The sequence below is a fragment of the Protopterus annectens genome, chromosome 13.part0 (assembly GCF_019279795.1).
Source record: "Protopterus annectens isolate FY-2018-M chromosome 13.part0, PAN1.0, whole genome shotgun sequence".
NCBI lineage: Eukaryota > Metazoa > Chordata > Ceratodontiformes > Protopteridae > Protopterus > Protopterus annectens.
This window is the reverse complement of record NC_056747.1, coordinates 648,190,477-648,212,993: the sequence shown is the minus strand read 5'-3', so window position 1 is coordinate 648,212,993 and position 22,517 is coordinate 648,190,477. Positions and strand designations below refer to the sequence as shown.

The window sequence follows — 22,517 nt, the reverse complement described above, 5'->3', positions numbered from 1 at the left end:
TCCTGGAATATTATCTGGCCCCATAGAAGCAATGTTCATGGCCATGGATAGTCCTTTGAGGACTTGTTCTTGGGAGATTTGAGGAGGGGTGTGGATGCTGGTATGTGGTCCTGGAATTGGGGGGGGGGGTGAATTTAGACTTCTATGTATCCACCAGTAGTTTGGCTATGTCCTCTGTATCTTAGTGTGTAATATCATTTACTATTAACTTTTACTATTACCTCTGCACAGTGCTGAGCATTGTTTCTGAGGTCCCTAACATAGTTAAAGGAGGCTTTGCAGTTGTCCTTTGTCTGGGTGGCTATTTTTACCTGAAATCCAGCTTTGGTTGATTTGATCTGGATCCAGAGTTAAATTTAGCAAGAATGTTAGAGTGTTTTTGGCATCTAGAGAGTTACGTTTATTTTTATATGCAACAAGCTTTTTTTTCTTTTGTTGTAGAGCTTGTTTATATATCGGTTCAGCCATAGGGTCTTATTTTTAAATTTGATATTGCATTTACTTCAGAGGGGGCAGATGCATCTATGCAGCAAATTACATATGCATAGAATTTGACACTAAAGAATTCTGCACATGCAGAAACTTCATCAGATTTGAAGATTAGATGGCAGACAGCATGATGGAACAAGTTCCCAAACTAAGGAGAAACTGGAAGATCAGGAGGCATCTGATGAAGAAATATGGACATGGGAAAGAAAAAGAGATTTAATATGATATAATATTTATGCAAACGAGAAAGCAAATCTAATCAATACAAAAAGAGCAGCATCAAAGCTATTTAAATATCTGATGTTCAAATCTGGTATGGGGTGGGGAGCATGAAAAAAGGGGGTAAGGTGTATAAAAAATAAAACGAACAGAAATACAGGCATCTGACCCCTCAGAATGCCCTTAATATCCAGGACCATCCCCAGCAACACCGGAGCACTGGGGGAGGAGCCAGTAATAATGCAATGCAGAAAGTGCATTTGATCTCAGACAGGCTTCCAAATCAGCAGCTCAGTGTCTGTTTCTCAGGAGGTTAATCACATTATGCTAAATGGTTTATCTCCTATTTTACTGACAAAGTACCTTTAAAACTAGCATCTTACAAGGATCTGTCTTGCGTTATTATTTTTATTTTTCCTATTTATCAATAACCTGCCTTTTTATTTGCCCTCAGGAAAACTAGTGCTATATGCTAATGATATTGTCAATTTTAGAGATGTTACCTGTATTAAAACTCTACAGTAGCAATAACTGAAACATTTGTTCAAATTTGGCAATAGCATGTCCACATTAAACTAACCAGGGCTTCCAGTAAGCTTTCCTGCAGTCTCATCAGATGACCCTTATTGTACCAAGATTTGGAGAAATTAACAATGGGAGATACAAATAATATTGTATATATTGTGTATTGTATATTATAGGGGTCTGAATGGAGAGATGATAAGTCTGCAAGCAAAGGAGAAAAGTATTGCTGAAATTGAATTCATCCTCAAGTCTTGACGAGTACCTTCATGAGGTAGACCCTGTTTTTAAACAAAATCTCATCAAGATGACACTGATATATACACTGTATTTATATAGTATATATCATGGACAGAACTAGGTCAAAAATTAAACAAGATAACTGGTTGCACAAGATCCGGGACAAAAAAGTGCCCAATCTTGGTAGGCACACTGGTGCCAGGTCTGGAAGAAATGACAGTGTAGAATCCTCAAAATATGGAGACATTCCTACAACAGGGCCAGGCCAGGCAGAGGGGGAGGATGCCTCCCCTGTTGTAGAAGGAAGTAGCAATCCACAAAAATCACAAAAAAAGAGCCTTAAAGACGATAAAGTGGACTATTGAGGATAAGAAAGACATTATGTATTGTTACTCTTATGCAAAAAGCCCAGAATTTCCAGACACAAGATATACAAAATGATTAAGAGAGAAATTAAAGGAAAGAAAAATACTTCCAAACGAAAAACTGTCAGAAGCTTCAAATACAACTTTGTATTCATTAATACAACAGATTTGTGAAAAACAGCATATAGATCAAAAACTTTGATCTGTTTGGAAAAAGCATCTAAGGAAGTGTGGAAATATAAACAGCAAAACCTAGAGATTTTTGGACATAGTAAAGAAAGAGAGATTTGATATGGTGCAGTATTTATGCAAAGGAGAAAGCCAAATTAATCAATATAAAGAAGGCAGCCACAAAGATATTCAAAGAGATATACAGGCAAAGGCATCCTGATATGGAAATTTCACAATAAAAAATATCACAAAGAGGGAATGTAGAAAAGAAGATTAGTAAAGTAGAAGTTAAAAAAATAGAAGTTGAAGTTATGTGTGCCTGTGAAGTGAAGGGTTTGGTGTAGAAGGTCTAACACAGGTTACATCACAGCATGATGGAGCAAGTCCCCAAAGTAAGGAGAAACAGGAAGACCAGGAGGCATCTGACTAAGAAATATAGACATGGGAAAGAAGAAGAGATTTAATATGGTGTAGTATTTATACAAAGGAGCAAGCAAAACTAACCAATACAAAAAGAGCAGCACCAAAGCTATTTGAAGAGAAATACAGGCAAAGAGATCTGGACATGGAAAACTTTACAATACAAAAAATAAGGAGACAAAGAGGAAAAGTAGAAGAGGAGATTAGTAATGGAGAAGTTAAAGAAATAGAAACTGAGGTTATGGAGTACCTGTGAAGTTAAGGATTCAGTATAGAAAATCTAATTCAGAAAGCACAACAACAGGATAGAGCAATGGATATCCAAATTAAGGGGAAACCAGTGGAACAGGAAGCAATTGGTCAAGTGCCATATGAAGATATTTTGGAGCCTTCCACAGGAAACCAGTATAAATGTTCACTTGAAGCTGGACAGGAAGGGAAGGAACAGGAAACTGTTGAAACTCTGATGCAGTCAATGTTGAGGAGTGATAGGACATTGAGTTTCTATGTGACAGAGCAATGGATGGCACAGGATGAAATTGAAGAGAATGTGCCACAGGAAGATGCTGTATCAGTGAAAGAAATATACTGCAGAAGGTCAATAAAACCCCAAAAGTCAGAAGTCTGATAAAACAAATGAATACAGTAATTAGGACTGTTCATAGAGATCCATGCGATATAGTAGAAGTAAACAGGATATAGTACTGTGCAGCTAAATTAATAACTAAAGTTCTACCACAAGAACACAGGGTAGTAAGGGAAAGGTAGGGGAGAAATCAAGCACCATCATTTAAGTATCGAATAGAGAAAACTATAAAGCAATTAAGGGAATAAGTGTCACTGTTAGAAGAATATAGAAGAGGGAACAGATCAACAAAAATACTAAGAAAGATAGATGTAATAAAAGCAATATGCTGTATTAGAACAGACCAGGATCTACCATGCACTATCGCAAATAATAAACTAAAAATCTCAGCACAGGCAAAAAACTTAGAAGATATGCAGATCAAAATAACCAATTTGTTGATGACCCAAAAAAGTTTTACAGATAATTGGGAAACAAGGTAAAATGAATTGAAAGACCACCAAAAAAAGAAGAAATAGATACATTTTGGAGAAGTATTTATGAAGATCCTGTGGAACATAACAAAGATGCTAAATGGACTGAAGTAAAACAAAGAATAAGACGTTTAAATGTACAGGATATGAAATGGGATGAAGTAACAGCCAGAGAGATTGAAACAAAGTTAAGAAAATCCTCTGATTGGAAAACCCCAGGCCCAGATGCAGTACCTAACTTCTGGTTAAAAGTATTAACATCTTTGCATGAAGATTTAGCTATGAGTAAGAACTATTTATATGCGCACCCTGAACAGACACCAACCTGGTTAACAACAGGAAAAGCAATGCTCCTACTTAAGAGTAAACCTGTAAGCTACCCTAAAAACTATAGACCAATAACTTGCCTTCTGATGACGTATAGACTATAGACTGGAACTGATACTGACAGAGTTTATAGTCATTTAGAAGAGCACACAATTATGGCAGTAGAACAAAAGGGTAATAAAAGAAAGTCATATGGAACAAAGGATCATTTGTTGTTAAATAAAGTCATAGTGGAGAACTGTAAAAAGGGGAAGAATCTAAGTATGGCATGGATTGACTATAAAAAAAGTATTTGATAGTATTCCACATTCATGGATAAAAGAGTGCATAAAAATTTGTAGGCTATACCCTCCACTGATCGAATACATTACAGTGACCATGAAACAGTGGCAGACCACTTTGTAATTAAGCCATGATAAAAGACGATTTATTATTCCAGCAACCGAATAATCCATTTACTCTCTGCCACTTTCAACCTATTATTTAGATCACTCCCTCTTATATCCGAATAGATCAGCTTCTATCCTTGCCCCTTCTGCTCTTCATTGGCTATTTAGTGAATATTTACAGTGCTAAAGACCCCCCTAGGAGCCAACTGTCTTCATATTTTTTAAAGGCTTGGCAGCATTATAAATGCCTGTGTATAGTAGTATCATTCAGTTAACAAGACAAGAGGTAACAGAGATTATGTGCTAAACCTTTAAAATATAACCAGCCAGTTATATTGATACATGCGGGTGGGCATGCAGGCCAGACTTGCTTTTGTAAAAAAAAAAAAAAAAAAAAATGGTCTTGATGAATCTCTTGACAGAGTTAAACCTGATGGTTTCCATTGGCTCTGATAATCCTTCAGATCATTTAAATAGATCTGTTTTATCATACCTCTCAATGGTACAGATTTTCACAGAATGTGGAGATTTTTGCCTCATATATTTGGTCTGTTCCTCATAAAATGTGTAGGTAAGGAAGTTTTCTTGGGGTTAGTAAGGGCCAGAGAGAGTTGGAGAAAAGTGCACAATCCTCTTATCTGATGAATATCAAAGCAGCTATAGGGTTACGTGCAGAGTGTACCAAGGGTATAAGAGACATGCAGCACATTTTGGGGAAATAGAGTAGCTTGTTATGTTGCTTTATTATTTTATTGCTTTATGTGTTGATATAAGATAAATATATTCTCTTATGTAAACAGTCACATCACTGGATACGTATAATGCAAACAATCTGGTAAATAAACAGACCTCTAAGGACTTGGGAGTAGGAAAACGCTACACAAGTTTGACTTTCCCTAAACCTCTCATTCACAACAAATGTTCTGCCGTTGGGCACTGATTGGGCGCCAAGCATGAGGGGAGGTGGTGCAAAAATGAGCTTGGATGTTTGCAATCTTTCTTTTTCTTTGCTTAGTGTGTGAGTGCTCCTCCTCTGACAAAAGGAGCCCACTGCAGCTCAGATGTTGGCGCAAAACTGCTCATTAAGCTTATTTTTTCTAACAAGGATCTCATTTTACTGAGAAACTGGGCACATGTCTGGAGTGATGCTAAGTGAATCATTAGAAGAGGTAGCTTATGAAGGCTTACTTCATATTAACGTGACTGTCACTGTAGTACCAGTAATAAGATTCATGAAGTTCGAAGTGTTGTCTGAAGGACTAAACAGAAACTATTTTTGCAGAGTGAAGGCAATGAAAAACAAGTGTATATATTTTAATAAACAAACCTTCAGATTAAAGCAATACTAGAGTTAGTGGCAAGCATGCTGGGCTGTCTCACTTTTCATGTTTGAAAATATTGTAGTATCTGTGTCTGGTCTGCTTGAAAACATGTGCACAGTCAGTTTACCAAATTGCACATTTGTGGACGAAGTGCAGAAGATACCTCAACAGTCTCCGAAATTGTTAACTTTGCGTATGTATTTATTTTTAATGTAACATTTATTGAGCAGATTTCAGTTTTTTTTTTAACTGTATGTAGTGTAGCTCTGTAATTAATTAGCTTTACTTGCATGCCATGTGGAATCTGCATGCCCTCTTTGTGTTTGTTGGGTTGATTTTTCATTTAGTGCTATGGTTCCCTCTAGAATTTCCATATGGTCCTGTGGATGAATTGGAGGTCATCTAAATTTCTTATAATGTGTGTGCTTATATGCCTTTCAACTTCTTTACACAGGAATTCAGGACCATGCCAGAAACATTCAGGAAAGAAAGACCTCAAATCAGGGACAATATTTAAATGCTACTTTTATTCACTTAATAATGGTTTATAGAAGAACAGGTTTTGAATCATTCCTGAATATGATGCATTCTGTGAACAGTAAGAAGTATGAAACTCTGGCGATGCTGGCTGTAACCTATCTGACTTCGAGGAGTTTGTTTAGGGACAGATTAAAATATTGCTCCTGTAAACTCCGATAATTGCTAGAATAACCAGTTTTGCATTATGATGTATTTTCTGTGGGACATGAGCTGTCTGGACTGGTATTATTTATTATTTAATGACTTCAATCTTTATGTTGGCATCTCACAATTCCACTAGAGTGGGTGAGGTCACACAATTATATACGCACATTTTATGTTAATAAGTGTCCCGATTTTTGGCCAGTTGTACCTTCTTTTCATGGGTCTTTGTCCAGGTTTTTGATGTTTCCAGGTTGAGAGATATGATCCCAGAGATTTAAGCAAAGCACTTAATACATCATCATCCAATGCTCACAGAAGAAGAGGTAGCAGCTCTCATGCCAAATGCCACTATTTTTTCAGTCTTAGATGCAAAAACTTCATTTTGGCAAATTTCGCTGGATCAGAAATCCTCATTATTTACTACTTTCAGTATATACACCATTTGGAAGGTACAGATTCTTAAGAATGCCATTTGGGATAAATTCTGCCAGTGAAGTCTTTCAATGTGTGATGAAGCAAATGTTTTCAGGTTATCTACGTACTTTCATAGTAGACAACATTATTGTAGGGGGCAATGGTGAAGATGAACCTGATAGAAACCTCAAGAAAGTTCTAGACCGTGTACATGAACTCAGTCTTAAACTGAATCCTCAGAAATGTAAATTCAAGTTAAGAGAGTTACTTATTTGGGTCATTTGTTTACCAGTTCTGGCTTATAACCAGATCCATCTAAGCAAGCAGCAATTCTTGAGATACCAGTTCTAGACAGTGTCCCATCTTTGCAACATTTTCTTGGTATAGTCAACTATTTAGGAAAATTCATCTCAGACCTGAGTGAGCTTTCAGCACCGTTACATGAGTTGACACGCAAAAATGTAAACTGGTCCTGGTTGGAACAACACCAAAAAGCATTTGACATTCTGAAAGAGAAAATTGCCAGTCCACCCACATTGAGATATTATGCTGTTCACAAATAAGTAACTCTTTCATGTGGTGCTTTAAAGTATGGTCTTGGTGTAGCATGTCTTCAAGAAGGCATACCAGTAGCCTCTGCATCCAGAACTTAACCCAAACTGAGATGCAGTATGCGCACATTGAAAAAGAGCTTTTGGCATTATTGTTTGCATGTTTGAAGTTCAATGATTATATTTATGGCAAACCTGTTCAAATAGGGACTGATCACCAACCTCTAGTGACAATTCAAAAAAGCCAATACATTCAGCCCCAGAATGCCTGCAATGCATAAGGTTAAAATTGCAAAAGTACAATTTCAATATTGTTTATACAAAAGGGAAATATTTATACCCTGCAAATGCTTTGTTGAGAGCCCACAGACAAACTACAGAACAGAATGACAACAAGAATGCAGACCTTGAAGTCATGGAAGTCAGCAATTTTTCTTTCACATCTTGATAAAATCACACAGCCCTAGACCATATTCTCCAGAAGCTGAAACATGTTCTCAGTCAAGGATGGCCAGTGTGAAAAACTAGTCTAGCTCTTGACATACAGAACTATTTTCCTTACCAAGACAAGCTCATGATGGAAGATGGAATCATCGTGTAAGATCGTAAAGTGGTTATTCCTTCAACGTTGCAATAGGAATATATGCAGATTTTGTATCGTGGTCACCTGGGTACTGATTCAACCACAAGAAGGGCAAGAAACATAGTATTTTGGATTTCTGTTTCCAAATATATATAGAAGGAAACCCTAGCATGTTCTATTTGCAAGAGTACTAAATCGTACCAACAAAAAGAATCACTTCAGCTAAACCAGATTCCTGAACTACCATAGTCAATGGTTGATATTTTTGAATGGAATGGTCAAAATTACTTAGTGTTAGTAGGCTCTTACTTGAATTGGTTTGAAAGTGACCTTCTTCCTAATCTAATGTCCAGCACTGTCATTACAAAATTGAAGAGTCATTTTTCTGTTTATGGTAGTCCACACAAAGTTGTATCTAACAATGGTACATGGTTTACAAGTCAGCAGTTCAAGAAATTTGATGAGTCCTGGGACTTTGTCCATGCTACTACTAGTCCTCAGTATCCACAGTCCAATAGATTAGCTGACCATGCAGTTCAAAGTGTGAAACATTTGTTGGAGAAATCCAGGAGAGATGGTACCCATGTTTTTCTTCACCTACTCAATCTCAGAAATATTCCTCGAGATAACTTGTTTGGTTTACCTGCTCAGAGATTAGTGTCCAGACAGATGAGAACAACCTTGCCAATCTGTAAACAATTAATTGATTCCAAATGCAAAGAACAACAGAGTGGTCAAGACTCAACGTTTAAAAAAAAAAGTCAGTCACAAAAGTTGTACTACGATAAATCCAGCAAAGCTCTTAGACCATTAAGACAAGGAGAAATCATAAGGATGCAAACATCTAAAGGATATGACCGAGTGGGAATTGTTAAAAATGTTTGTGAAGAACTGAGATCTTATATTGCTGAATTGTAAGGAATGGATTATAGAAGGAACAAAAGACATATACTTCCAGTCTTTGAACCAGTGCTGCAGCAGATTGCCTGTGCCAGAGACTATTTCTCAGTGACCCAACACTTGTTCAAATTTCAGAGGACAGTGTACTTTCTTCAAATAATCCTGATGCAATCCCTGAAGTTCCTATCGAGAAAGATTCCCCAGAGACTATCTCAGTTGCTACACCTAGTCAAAGTATTTATATGACCAGATCAGGTAGAATTTCCAGACCCTGTCCAAAATACACAGTGACTTGGACTTGAGTTCTGATTTGTTGTTAATATTGATGTGATATCTAGTATGTAAATTGTCTTGTTCTCCTATTGCATGTCGAACAAATCAAAGAAGGAGTATGTAAATCATTGTGTATTATTCCTAGTCAGCCACTGTAGCTAGATCGCATAGCACATGCATATAAGTACTGAGCATGTGCAAGAGCAGTGCCATTTTGTACAGTCAGCCAGAGTGAATGCAGACATGAATGGAAGTCCACATGTGAGTGTGTTTAAACTAATGAGTGAATTAGTTAGCTTAAATACATGTTCCGGTTACAGTTCCTGATGTTTTTATGTACAATAAATATCTTGAACCCATACAACACTTTATCGTCAGTGACTGCCTTTCTTTTTGTTTTGGAGACTGTAACCCTTGTCATAATATGATAGTCCTCATACAGCCCTCATGATCATTTTTGTTGCAGCAACCTGAGGTAGACTGTGCTGACTAGGTGGCTAGCCTGCTGGTCCATCTTAGGTCTGAGTATCTCTAGGGTTTCAATAAACATCACCTATTTTACTTCCATAACAGAGAGGTGTTTGAAAAATGTCTCTTCAGAATGGGAATGATCCAGGGACACCCAACACCCTTGAATCTACATGACTGTACTAGGAAAAAGTCCCCTTTATATGGGAAGTAAAGTATAGAATGTGAAGCAGACATCAGTAGGATTGGTCTATCAATAGACCTATCCAAACAGATAACATCTAGCTCTACCAGGAGCATCGTCTAAATGCTTTATGAAGTAGCCCTGATTTGAATTATAACTAGTAGCTTTCTAAGAATTTTAAATGATCATAGTGTAAAAAACAGGCAGTTTTCACTCAGTGTAGTAGTTTTGCTGCAGAATGTACTTTATGCAGTCAGAATCATCATATTTTAGAAGGTAAACCAATCAAAATTCATAAGCTTTAGGGGCAAAATTAAGAGTGTAACAAGGCACAGAGTGTGGTGATCTTCGATAGCCATACATCATCTTGAAAATGGTATAAAGATGCTGTTAGTAAGATATGCCAGTCAGTTTCATTTCCAGCAACAAAGAACATTGTCTGTGTCTTGAGAAGGCTAACAATCTGTCACTGCCAAGAGCATTTCAGACTTCTACATCTCTGTAACTGACATCTCCTTGCTAAAAACTATAGAGCATTCCTATTTTCTATTCACTTAGGTCATGAAGACAATGAGCAGGGACCTTAAAGAGGCCCAGTGTGGTCTAATTGCATGCGAAGAACCTTTGCAAAAGTAACTGTAACTAGCTGGAACCATCTGACACCAGAAGTCATACATGAACTTGAATATGGTAAATTTTGCACTATTCTAGTTATTTAGACAGAACTGGAACAGCTTGTTTTTAAACATCCTATGATCAGTGGCTAATATCTTGGTTTTAAATATGCTACATTCAGGGAGGCAGTTTTTATTTAGCATGGACTAGCTAAGAGACTATGCTGTTTCTCTGCAATGTTTTGGGAGAGTTATGCTAACTGTCTTGTACCGCAAACTTTTAAAATTAATTAGTTTACTTACTAGCTTCAGACATCTGCAATGCACACTTTATTCCTTTTCTTTATTTAATCAATTGGGTGTATTAGTTCCTTCAATTCAGTTGCTTTTATCTAATAATATCTTTATATTCAAACTGGTTTCTACAAACTGAAGCAGATATCAGTCTCCTAACCTGCTTCACAAAACCTGTTATACTATTTTTTTTGCCTTTATTATTTTTGCCCCATGCTTGCCGAACATCAAGCCTCCTCAGTCAGACTCAATCCCATTTGCTCCCACATATTAGGTATCCACTACACAGAGGTGAGAGCTGCCGCAGGGACCATCAGGGAGCCATGAAGGTGCTTTATGCCCCTTCCTGCATTCCCACATCTGCTCTTCTGGTATTAGAGGCAGGCACCATCTTCTGTCAGCCCAGGTTGGTCTGGCTTTCACCTCCAGGTTGGCACCCTAAGGTGTTCTTTCACTCTGTTACCAGACTTGGAAATACTTGACGCCAACTCCCAGCCAGTGGGTATGCATCATACTGGATGCAAACAATGGTGACATTTCTGTTGAGTCCTAACAACACCCCTTAGTAACAGGCATGAACATTGCATGACCAAGCGACAGCCTGTGCCCTTCCCATGACATAGGCATGCTCCCACACACATGTACCAGAGCTACTGTCACCAATTTGGGCTGTCTCATGCTCATCCCCTAAACGATGGAAGACATTTAGACCTCCATCTGCATGGAAGGAATGGCCAGAATGGACCACATTTCTCTTCCCCCAAGTGAATGAACTGGCCAAAACTACTCACTCCCATTCCAGCTGCCAGCTCTTCCATTAACAAGTCACTTCTCAAGTCCAAGTTATCTGGGTCAAAGTCAGGGTTTTATTCCACAGTACCACAGAGCTGGGCCTGTTGTAACACATTTAAACCAGACAGTAATTTTATCATGTTTTACAACTTTTTAAAATATTTTATCCTTCAGTGCCTGCCAGCTGTCAATCTTCTTGTAGTTAGTTGCTCTATTTAATTTTCCTATGAGGCAACATCTGATCATGGGAAGCCTTCACCCAGACAGCCATTACAGGGTTTCTTTTTTGTAACCCAAATCCCTGCCCACAGTAGCTGACATACACATTCATAAATGCAAGGGCATAAAATGCCTCTCCCTGTGAGTGTGCACATTCGCAGATAAGGCCAATGAAACCTACCATATGAACATGACTTAACAGATCTAATAACACATCCTGTCATATCTGCTGCATACCACATATCTTTTTTTAAGCAGGCGGCAGTATTGTAGGGAGCTGGACGTCTTCACTCCCCCAGGATAGGCAGATTGATATTGACCACTCACTGCTAACCCTCCCTGCCGGTCTTTAAATTATGATCAATATATGATCTTCACCATGCTTTAGTTTGAAATGTGGTATGTTTCGCTGATATATTGCTGTTCTTCACTGGATTTTAACTAACTTTTCACCATTTATTTTCTTTTCTTTGTATTCTCTCTACTTGTAATGTAAATATGGCTAAATTGACTATTGACTATGTGTAAGCCTGACCACTGACACTCAGTTATCAATGGGTTAATATTCAGCTTAACATTTTACTTTTCTACCCTCTTCTATGTGTTTAGAGAAGAGGTCAGAAGAAGCTTGGCAATACGAGATGTTAAGCTGAGTCATCATAACTTGGCAATACAAGTTGTTGTTGTGATGGCTCGGCTTGATATCTTGTCTTCACACCTTTTCTAGTTTGATAGAACATTCTGTTGTTTACATATTTCAGAGTTGTTTAAATATTGTATGGAGTATGATCACAGGAACTTGGCAGGCTTACTGAAGCATCTGTGGGTGACTGGCCACCACCCCTGTTTGCTGTCACGTAGTCTGTACTTTTCCTGTGAGAAGGGAACATTCTAGTTATAGGACATGTTTGACTTTTGAGTAAACAAGCAGCCTGCATAGCTGGGGTCTCACAGGGGTCTGGTTTGGAGTTATCTGTGGAATGGATGCATTGCCTGGGTCTGTTCCCAGTTGGAATCTCCAGCCACATACCAGACTGTTTTGGGCTCCCCACTTGATGAGGCAGCTACAATGAAGTGCCAACCGATGATGTATTAACCCTTTTTTCCCTTATTCTTTAACTGCATAGCTAGAGTGCTGTTTTAAACTATTAATTCTATTTAGTTACAGTTTTATGCCACTAGTTTTGTCAGCTGAAACATGCTATTAAAGTAGACTTTCTGTTCAAAAGTAGAAAGTAGAAATATAGTTTGTTAAATTTCTGTAGTGTGTAGTGAATTATTTCGAATCCTGCTCATTAGGCAATACATTTTCTTGGCGTAGTCGGCAGGATATGAAGGCAGGATATGAAAGCAGGATATGGAATGTTTAAGAAAAAGGCTAAAGAAGTTAAAACAGTCGAAATCCCAGGATGGGATAGTCCTCTTTATGAGGCTTTGGCCACTGAGTGGTCATTAAGTGAAGGTTTGAGTGAGAATTGGGATGCTTGTTTAAAAACTGCAGATCCACAGCATGTGTTAGCGTGTTTGCAGAAAGTGTCAGTGGAAAAAGGGAAGGATGTTAGTGCAGCGTTAGGATGGCGAGGCTGGATTTTATTATCCACCTGTCACAAGCAACATCAGCAAAAAATAGAGCAAACAGATGTAAATATAGGATTGGAGAAGGAGGTGTGTGATTTACATTGACTAATTATGTTCATGTCAAAATAAATAGTTGATGGACAAAGCAGATACTTATCAGCAAGTGGCTGAAAAAGCTGCTGATAGGGTGGCACAGTATAAGTATTGGAAGAGGAGAAGGAAGATGGACAAGGAAAAGGTGCACATGTTGATAGCTAAAGCAGGTGTTGATTGGGACCCTGATCAGTGGGATGGAGATATTTGGTGTGCTTCTGATCCATCCTCAGAATCAGAGGGTGATCGAGAGCTTTTACCCAATGAAAAGGATTTGTTGGATAAGTATGCTGCAAGTCCAGCACTTAGGAGGAAGGCCCAATTGCCGCCTGCAGCAAATGGACAGTCTCAGCAGCCGGCTATACGAGCAGATGTGTGGGAAGATTATACTCAACAAGAAATTTCAGACTTACATGACCGCTTTAGACAAAGGCCAGGGACGGCTCTGGTCACCTGGATGGTAAGGATGTATGAGGCAGGGGCTGCAGGAGTAATGGTAGATGACATAGTTTGCAAAAAGTTTTGCTTGCTTAGTACAGATCCAACAGTTCAAGAATACTTTAGGACATTTAATCAACAGGTAGATACTAATTTGTTGCAAATAGCTGTAGATGGGTGTAATCAGAAATATCCAACAGAGGCCGACTGGACGGGTAATGATAAACCTTGGGATACGTTGAGGGATGCAATTCAGCATCTTAAGGAAGAAGCGATGAAAACTGCAATCTTTATAAGACAAGCCGATAATTTGATGGCTTGTGCCATGACGCCATCCATAAATAATAAGATTATTAAATTCACAACATCGGCTTACAAACACATAATTATGATTTTATTAATCAACCAAACGGGTAACCAATTATCTGAAGTAGTGGAGGAAATATGACAGGAGAGTTAGGTGAGTGGGGTCCGATTCCAAAAGCAGGAATGAAACCAGGAACGGGAGAGGGTTGAAGTAGTAGAAACGATGTAAAGGAAGGTTGTATAACATAAAAGGATATGTTTACTGCCCTTCTAAAAGATGGTATTAGCAGGGATCAGATAGATGGGACTGATATGAGAACTATATGGGAAATGTATAAGAAGCGAGGCTTGAGTAAGAAAAACAAGAATGTAGGAAAACAGGAAGTGCAGACTGAGCAAGATAGTAAGGAAGGAAAATCTAGTACTGAGAGTCTAACACAGAAACCTAGTACTGAGGGTTCAATGCAGAAATCTAGTACTGAGAACCTGACACAAGTTCCTTCACTGTACCCAGATCCGAACAATTTGTATTTGGACTTGGTGTGGGGTTCAGACATCAAAAAGGATGAATAGGAAATTGGACAAGCTCCGGTGAGTGGATGGGCCTGTAAGGATATGAAACCTTACGCTGATGTTGAAATATTTTGGAAAAATAAAAACCGTCAGAGAGTCTGCGCCCTGGTTGACACTGGAGCGGAGGCCTTCTTGATTTATGGAAATCCAAATTGTTTTAAAGGGTAGCGTGTCACTATTACTGGATTAGGAGGAAAACAAACTGAGGTCATACAGATAATGCTTGAAATGAAAATAGGGCAGCTACCTAAGAGACAATACCCTGTACCAAACCTGGAGTATATAATTTGAATAGATATTCTAAAAGGACTGACCTTAAACTTATCTGACAGACAGTATCATTTTGACTCAAAGCCTTATATTTCAGCTAGGCCAGTGATTGTGGGTAAGGTCAAAATGCCACCCGTAGAACTTCCCCCGGCTACCAAAACTATTAGTATGAAGCAGTATTGTATACCTGGGGGAAATAAAGAGACTGGGGAAACAATTCAAGATTTGTTAGAAGTAGGTGTTTTGCAACCCATAACCACTGCATGTAATAATCCCGTATGGCCAGTCAAGAAGTCTGAATGCTCCTGGAAGATGACAGTTGATTATAGGGAGCTGAATAAATATACACCTCCTTTGACTGCAGCAGTACCAGACACAATAACCTTGACTGAAAATGTGCAAAAGCATAAAGGAACCTGGTACGCTGTAATTGATTTAGCAAACACATTCTTTACTATTCCGATCGCTGAGAAAAATCAGGAACAATTCGCTTTTACTTGGCAGGGCAGGCAGTATACCTTTACCAGGTTGCCACAGGGCTATTTGCATAGCCCTACCATCTGTCACCAGATAGTGACTGATCATCTTGATGAAATAGAATTAGCATCAGAAATACAAATATCTCACTACATTGATGATATATTGATTCAGAGAATATCCCAAGAAAGTGTTCAGAATCAGTTGGATATTGTGATAAAACATATGAAACAAAAGGGTTGGGAAATCAATCTTGCTAAGATTCAAGGGCCATTGCAGACAGTAAAATTTCTAGGAATTCAGTGGCATCAGGGACATAGGGAAGGTACTGCCTAAGGCAAAACAGAAGATTTTAGAGTTTCCAACTCCTCAGAACAAACGAGAAGCACAACAATTTATCGGATTATTCAGATTTTGGTGGCAGCATATTCCACATTTGAGCCAAATACTTTCCCCCTGTACACGGTAACAAGGAAAACATATGAATTTGATTGGGGGATGAACAGCAGTGGGCCTTTGAATGCACCAAACAAGCCATCCACAAAGCACTTGATTTAAGGATGATACAGGAGGGTGAAGTAGAATTACATGTGTCTGTCAATGACCAGTATGCGAACCGGAGCTTGTGGCAAAAACAAAATTCAAAACGAGTACCATTAGGATTTTGTACTAGGAAATTACCTGAGGCAGGAAACAGGTATAGCCCATTTGAAAAACAACTGCTAGCCTGTTACTGGGTGTTAATTGATACAGAACAAATGACTATAGGTCACCCTGTCACTTTGAGACCTGAGATTCCCATTATGCAATGGGTAATGAGTTTTCCAAAAATGCACAGAATAGGACATGCACAAGAAGTGAGTGTAATTAAATGGAAATGGTATATTCAAGACAGGGCAAAGGATGGAGTTTGGGGAGTAGCAATGCTCCATGAGAAGGTAGCTCAGGTACCAATGGCTGATGAATTGTCCATGGTACAAAATATTTCCCCTCAGGAGGAATCTCTAGTAAAGTGGGGATAGCCTTTTGTGCAATTGTCGTTAGATCAGAGAAAACATGTTCGGTTTACTGATGGGTCAGCAAAATATATAGGAAACAAAAGGTGCTGGAAGTCTGTTTCCTATAATCCCGTCACTGAAAAGGTCCTCACTACAACAGGAGACTGTAAAAGCAGTCAGTATGCTAAATTATATGCAGTTTTTCAGGCATTAAAGCGGGAGTTATCGGGAATATGTCACATTTATACAGACTCATGATCTGCAGCAAATGGGCTAGCTACCTGGTTACTGACATGGCAGAAAAATAATTGGAAGGTCCATTCAAAAAAGGTTTGGGGAAAAGAGTTATGGCAACAAATCTGGGAAATGCTCTTTCAGAGTACAGTTACAGTTTATCATGTAGATGCACATTGTGTGACTGACTCTCTAGAATGTTGGTTTAATTCCGTTACAGATGAGCCAAACCAAAATAGCGGAAGCAGAAGTTGATATGAACACTTCAGAACAAGCTGGGATAGCAAAATGGGCACATCAAAAATGTGGACATTTAGGAGAAAAGGCAACATACAGGTGGGCACATTCAAGAGGAATTATTGTTCCTATAGATGTAATTAAGGCTGTAATTTTGCAGTGTCTGGTTTGTCAGCATTCATAAAATAGACCAGTTCCGCATGTAGTTCAGGGGCATTTAGGATGAGGAATGTTACCAGGACAGATCTGGCAAATTGATTACATAGGACCTTTACCAACAAGTAAGGGATGTCGATATGTATGCATGACTGTGGATACATACTTGGGATATTTAGTGGCTTATCCATGCAAAAATGCAACACAGGCAAATACAATAAAGACACTTGATTTGATTATTTTATATTATGGCATTCAAATACAGATTCAGAGTAACACAAGGCAACTTTACCTGCTCTGCAGGACAAGAATGGCCTACTGTTAATATAACTGTTAAAGGAAATGTAACCATTTGGAGGGTGACGAAAGGCCATTCTTATGTTCAATTACCGGATGACACACAGGCCACAGTGGTGATTCAAAATTACATAGACATAAAATGCTGTAATTGTAAGTATGAACAAACATATCAAGAAAATTATTTTTGCCAAGGCAGAACTAACATTTATAATGAATCAATTGACATACGGAACATTACTGTATTATTTTGCATGAATGCTACTCAAATCACAAATAGAAAGCCATGGGGTTTGCAAATAACTGTACTAAATAACAATCCCAAGGCCCATTTTGACTAAATAATTAAAGTACCGTCTACGTGTAGATATGTGGGTCAAGAATATCAAAAGACTGTGTTACATTTTAATATTACTTTTCTAAAATTAAGTAAGTGCAGGCAGAAAAGAGCATGGTACAGTACCTTGTGAAGAGGTATTGGAGTCATGTTAGGAACCTTGAATGCAATTGATGTTGAAGTTTTACCTAATAAAATTAAAGCTGTGGGTCAGGATATTTCAAAAATTATATGTTTACAAGCGCAGTGGAATCCCACATTTTGGCACACACAAAAACAGCTTGTCAGTTATGAGAAAGAGTTTCTAGATCAATTTAATGCTTCTGTGGTTTCTAATTTAAAATTTAATGCAAATGTTACAAAGTTTGTAAATTGAACAATATGTACCTTACAGTCTTTTTATATTTCAATGCAGAAAAACCTTGTGCAAACCAAGCTAATACTCAAAAATGAGCATGTATGGAGATAGTTGTTTAATCAATGGATACCCAGTACTAATTGGATAAGGCTGTTTTCTGAACAAACAAAATGTACCGATAGTTTTTGTGCAGGTTATATCATCCACTATAATGTCACAAATGCAAAAATAATGTGTCAATTTGTAACTCTCCCACTGTAATTCAGACCTCCTTTGTATCCATTCCAGTATTGCTTGCCTTATTTACAAGGAAACTACATTGACGCCTTAAACAGAACACATAGACTGGAACATTGTACTGAAACAATGGATGGACTTATTTGTGGACAGCATTCCCTTATATATGAACCGTGTTTTCTTCAGCATTCCATCAACATCTGTAAATGGACTATATTACTCCACTTTTGAGATGTTTGTGGAAATAGCACAACAATTCATATGTTTAGTGACAAATCAAACATTGTTGTATGCCTTGAAAACTCCCTTTGTAGGCTGTCTAAGTAATGTAACTCATTTAAACTGGTATAATGAAACTTACACCTTTTCTCCTGAGACTTATATTAATGTATTTTATACCTGGTTACCAGAGAAGCTGGAATATCGTGACTTGTCATTTAACCTGAACTCTTTATATCAAGTATTGAACAATACGCAACATCTTAAAGAACATTTGCAATACCATAGTATTTTGTATCATGAAATGAAAAGTATCATCACAGGGAAAAAGTTGCTCAGTTTGGCTAAGAAAACAGAATCAGTTACATCACATAATTGGTGGCATATTTTTACTGGATGGTCATCATTGGAAACTAAGTTGCTAAACTGGCTTATTCACCCTGTACTAATTGTGATGGTAATTGTGATTTTATTAACCTTTTGGAACTGCTATTTGACTTATTGTATGTATAAAAGAACTGCTAAAGTGAGATATTTATCTTACACATTGGATCAATAGTCAAAGAGCCAAATGTAATGCAAATATGGCTAAATTGACTATGTGTAGGCCTGACCACTGACACTCAGCTATTAATGGGTTAATCTTCAGCTTAACATTTTACTTTTCTACCCTCTTCTATGTGTTTAGGAAAGAGGTCAGAAGAAGCTTGGCTGTATGAGATGTTAGGCTCAGTTATCATAACTTGGCAATACAAGTTGTAGTTGCGATGGCTCGGCTTGATATCTTGTCTTCACACCTTTGCTAGTTTGATAGAACATTCTGTTTACGTATTTTAGAGTTGTTTGAATATTTTAGGGAATATGATCACGGGAATTTGGCAGGCTTACTGAAGCATCTGTGGGTGACTGGTCACCACCCGTTTGCTGTCATGTAGTCTGTACTTTTCCTGTGAGAAGGGAACATTCTAGTTATATGATATTTGACTTTTGAGTAAACAAGCAGCCTGTATAGCTGGGGTCTCACAGGAGTCTGGTTTGGAGTTCTCAGTGGAATGGACGCATAGCCCGGGCCTGTTCCCGGTTGGAATCTTCAGCCAGATACCAGACTGTTTTGGGCTCCCCAGTCGATGAGGCAGCTGTGATGAAGTGGCAACCAGTGATGTAGTAATAATTTTTTTCTTATGCTTTAAAGAATTGTTGAACTGCATGACTAGAGTGCTGTTTTGAACTATTAATTCTGTTTAGTTACAGTTTTATGCCACTAGCTTTGTCAGCTGAAATACGCTATTAAAGTAGACTTTCTGTTCAACAGTAGAAAGAAGAAATAAAGTTTGTTAAATTTCTGTAGTGTGTAGTGAATTATTTCAAATCCTGCCCATTAGGCAATGCACTACTGTGCCTTGAGTCTTAGTTCATGGCTGAAAATGGTTTGTGGACCAGATCATCCAGCTTGTTACAAACAAACAGATAATTACAGATTTCATGCATACTATTATATTACTTAAACACTGAAAATAAATGTTTGTACATTTGTAATTGGCAGGAATTATTTTTAAAAATGAAGGAAGATACCTCAAAACCCCTCAGAGGAAAAAATCTGGACAAAGCCATAAATAATGGGGGACAATGGCCCAAAAATAGGAACAATTTTAAATATTGATCTTACAGACATATAAAGTTAAAACAATATCAGGTTTTACATCAGCATGAATTTTCTGAAGGGTATGAAGTGTGAAATGCAAATATATGTAATTATTTTCTGACTTCAGCCTTTAATGATTTGCCACTGATTTGTCAAAAGACCACAGTTGTATTAAAAACGGACCAAAAATATGAGGGAAAAATCTGGAGATGCTGGGAAAATCTCTACAGTTGAGAGGTATGTGTAAAACAGTATTGGGTATATTTTAAAAAGTTCAAATAGATGGAGGATAAAGGCATTTAGTTGTTGTTGTTGTTTGTCTTTCGGCTTTTCCCGGTAAGGGGTCGCCACAGCAGAACTCCGGTCCGCTAATGATTGGCAGTAGAGTTTTTTACGAAACGCCAAGGTGCCAGCTTGAAGCCCAACCTTCAACGAAGGCACGCCCATTTATGCACACATGTCTTTCGAATGCTACCCAACCAAGGGGAGGACATACAGACTCCACATAGAAGGCACTCCCAAGCCCAGCCGAGAATCGAACAGGAGAACCTATTGCTGTGAGGTAACAATGCTACCGCCATACCAACGCGGCAGTGATAAAGGCATTTAGTACAGGACCTTATATCATACTGTTACACCCCTTGCTGTGTATTAGAACTGACTGACACATATCCCTTCCATAGCATATTGCTTATTTAATCTAGTTACCCAGAATCCCACTACTAAGCAATTTCTGTTTTTTTTTTTTTGAAGGGGCTGTTTAAGATTTCCTGTGCCATCATGCCGCCATTACTTACTTCTTCGTGTTCTATGCACTTTACTGTTCTGGAAGGGTAGAACTGGACTTTGGAAGTCGTGTTGAATTTTGGAAGGGAGAGAGGATATGATAGTCTTAATGGACTAAATTATTGTTAAGATATTAACACTGAATACTAGAGATACACTGAATACTTAAGATAAGAAGATGTTTCATTTTTAAAAATTAGGGTTCTTATAATTTACAAAGGCTTCTGGACCTTTTATAACTCTTATAAATTAAACAGTAGTTTTATCATGTTTTACAGCTTTTTTTAAATGTTTTATCCTTCACTGCCTGGCAGCTGTCTACCTTGTCTAGTCCACATCGGATTTCCTTAGAATTAACCAATTCATTATCAAAAAAGAATTTAAGATAGCATCTTCATTAATGACACAGTTTTCTATCTGCTTCTTCATTTATGATTCCACAGATTGGAAATGCTTTTAAGGGACAGACTGCTCTGACAGAGGCACATCAGATTGCGTCAGCGCCGATTACGGACCACCTGTTTCTTGTTGATAAATATGCAGATCTTGAGCAAATGGCAGCATCAATAGTAGAAAACCTACTGCAGAGAACAGGTAAGTGTACAGTGTCACCATTTTGCATTATCTGTTTAATGTGCTTTTTCAATCAAGTTGTCTTTTAGAGGAAGAGAATGTAAATATTTTCTGTACCCCATTCCTAGGTCAACTATTTTTAAACTTTTTTTTTCAACCATCAGACAAAGAGAGATTGGAGGTTGCTTTTGTACTTGATGGATCTGGAAGCATTGCATCAGAAGATTTTCAACAAGCAAAGGACTTCATCACTAAAATAATGACATCATTATGGAAAGATGTTTCTAAAGTATGCAATATTTTATTCTTCAGCATTTGCAAGAAGTATTTTTATAGGTGTGTCAGTGATTTTGTGAGGGAGAGCACTGAGTGCATTTGTAAATGTATTAATGGCACATTTTCTGTAGGTGTTTAAGTATGCTGTAATTTAATTGTTTCCTTATATTGGAAGTATAACCTTATCAATCTCATTGTTTCTTGTAGTGCTTATTTGCAGTTGTGCAATATGGAGATGAAATAAAAACAGAATTGTCCTTTAATGAAAGTTATAAGAAACAGCAAGCATTAGAAAGAGTTCAAGGAATCATTCAGTTGGGTAAAGTGACAAAGACTGCATCTGCTATACAGCACACACTGTGAGTATGCATCCAACAATGCTTTTTTATCACATGCAATCATTTTCCACTAAGCTAGAAGGGCAAAGGATGCATCAAGTAAAGGAACATTGCTTTTATTCTTGCAATCTGTAAACAACTCCAAACTGGCTACCATTATTTGTGGGGTTTGTAATGACAGTAATTAATCCATTATTTATGGTGTAGTGCGATTTGTTCCTTGCTATTTATACATCTTTTCACAAACAGATGTGAGATCAGTGTCATTACCATAAAAAATGGTTGTGCTGTGCATTTGCAATGTGTGTATTTACTTATATATGAGTTCTGTTCATTCTGTCATCAATTGCATGATGCAGGGTCAGTAGTTTGAAAGTTCTATGTATAAATTTATTGGTTTAGGTTTATAGATTAATCCTAGACTACCTGCCTCTGTTGGCCATTTTAAGCCTAGCCAGTTGCCTCATGTAAGGATCAAACCCTGCACCTTGTATCTGTAAGGTAAATACCTTAATGATTATGCCAACCTCCCATCTAGAAAAAAAATGTTAATTTTGTTGGATGGATGCTGTGTCACAATAGGTAAGTGAGCTTG

The 22,517-nt window shown here is 37.8% G+C and overlaps 1 protein-coding gene across 1 annotated transcript in view; it reads left to right on the top strand.

The window, feature by feature from the left end:
* ITGAE (integrin subunit alpha E) overlaps positions 1 to 22,517 on the top strand; it is a 1,198,231-nt gene that overhangs the window by 363,846 nt on the left and 811,868 nt on the right. Inside the window, exons 11-13 of the mRNA XM_044054873.1 lie at positions 21,179 to 21,329; positions 21,473 to 21,597; positions 21,792 to 21,943. Coding sequence (XP_043910808.1) covers positions 21,179 to 21,329; positions 21,473 to 21,597; positions 21,792 to 21,943 — 428 coding nt within the window. The remainder of the gene's footprint in view (positions 1 to 21,178; positions 21,330 to 21,472; positions 21,598 to 21,791; positions 21,944 to 22,517) is intronic.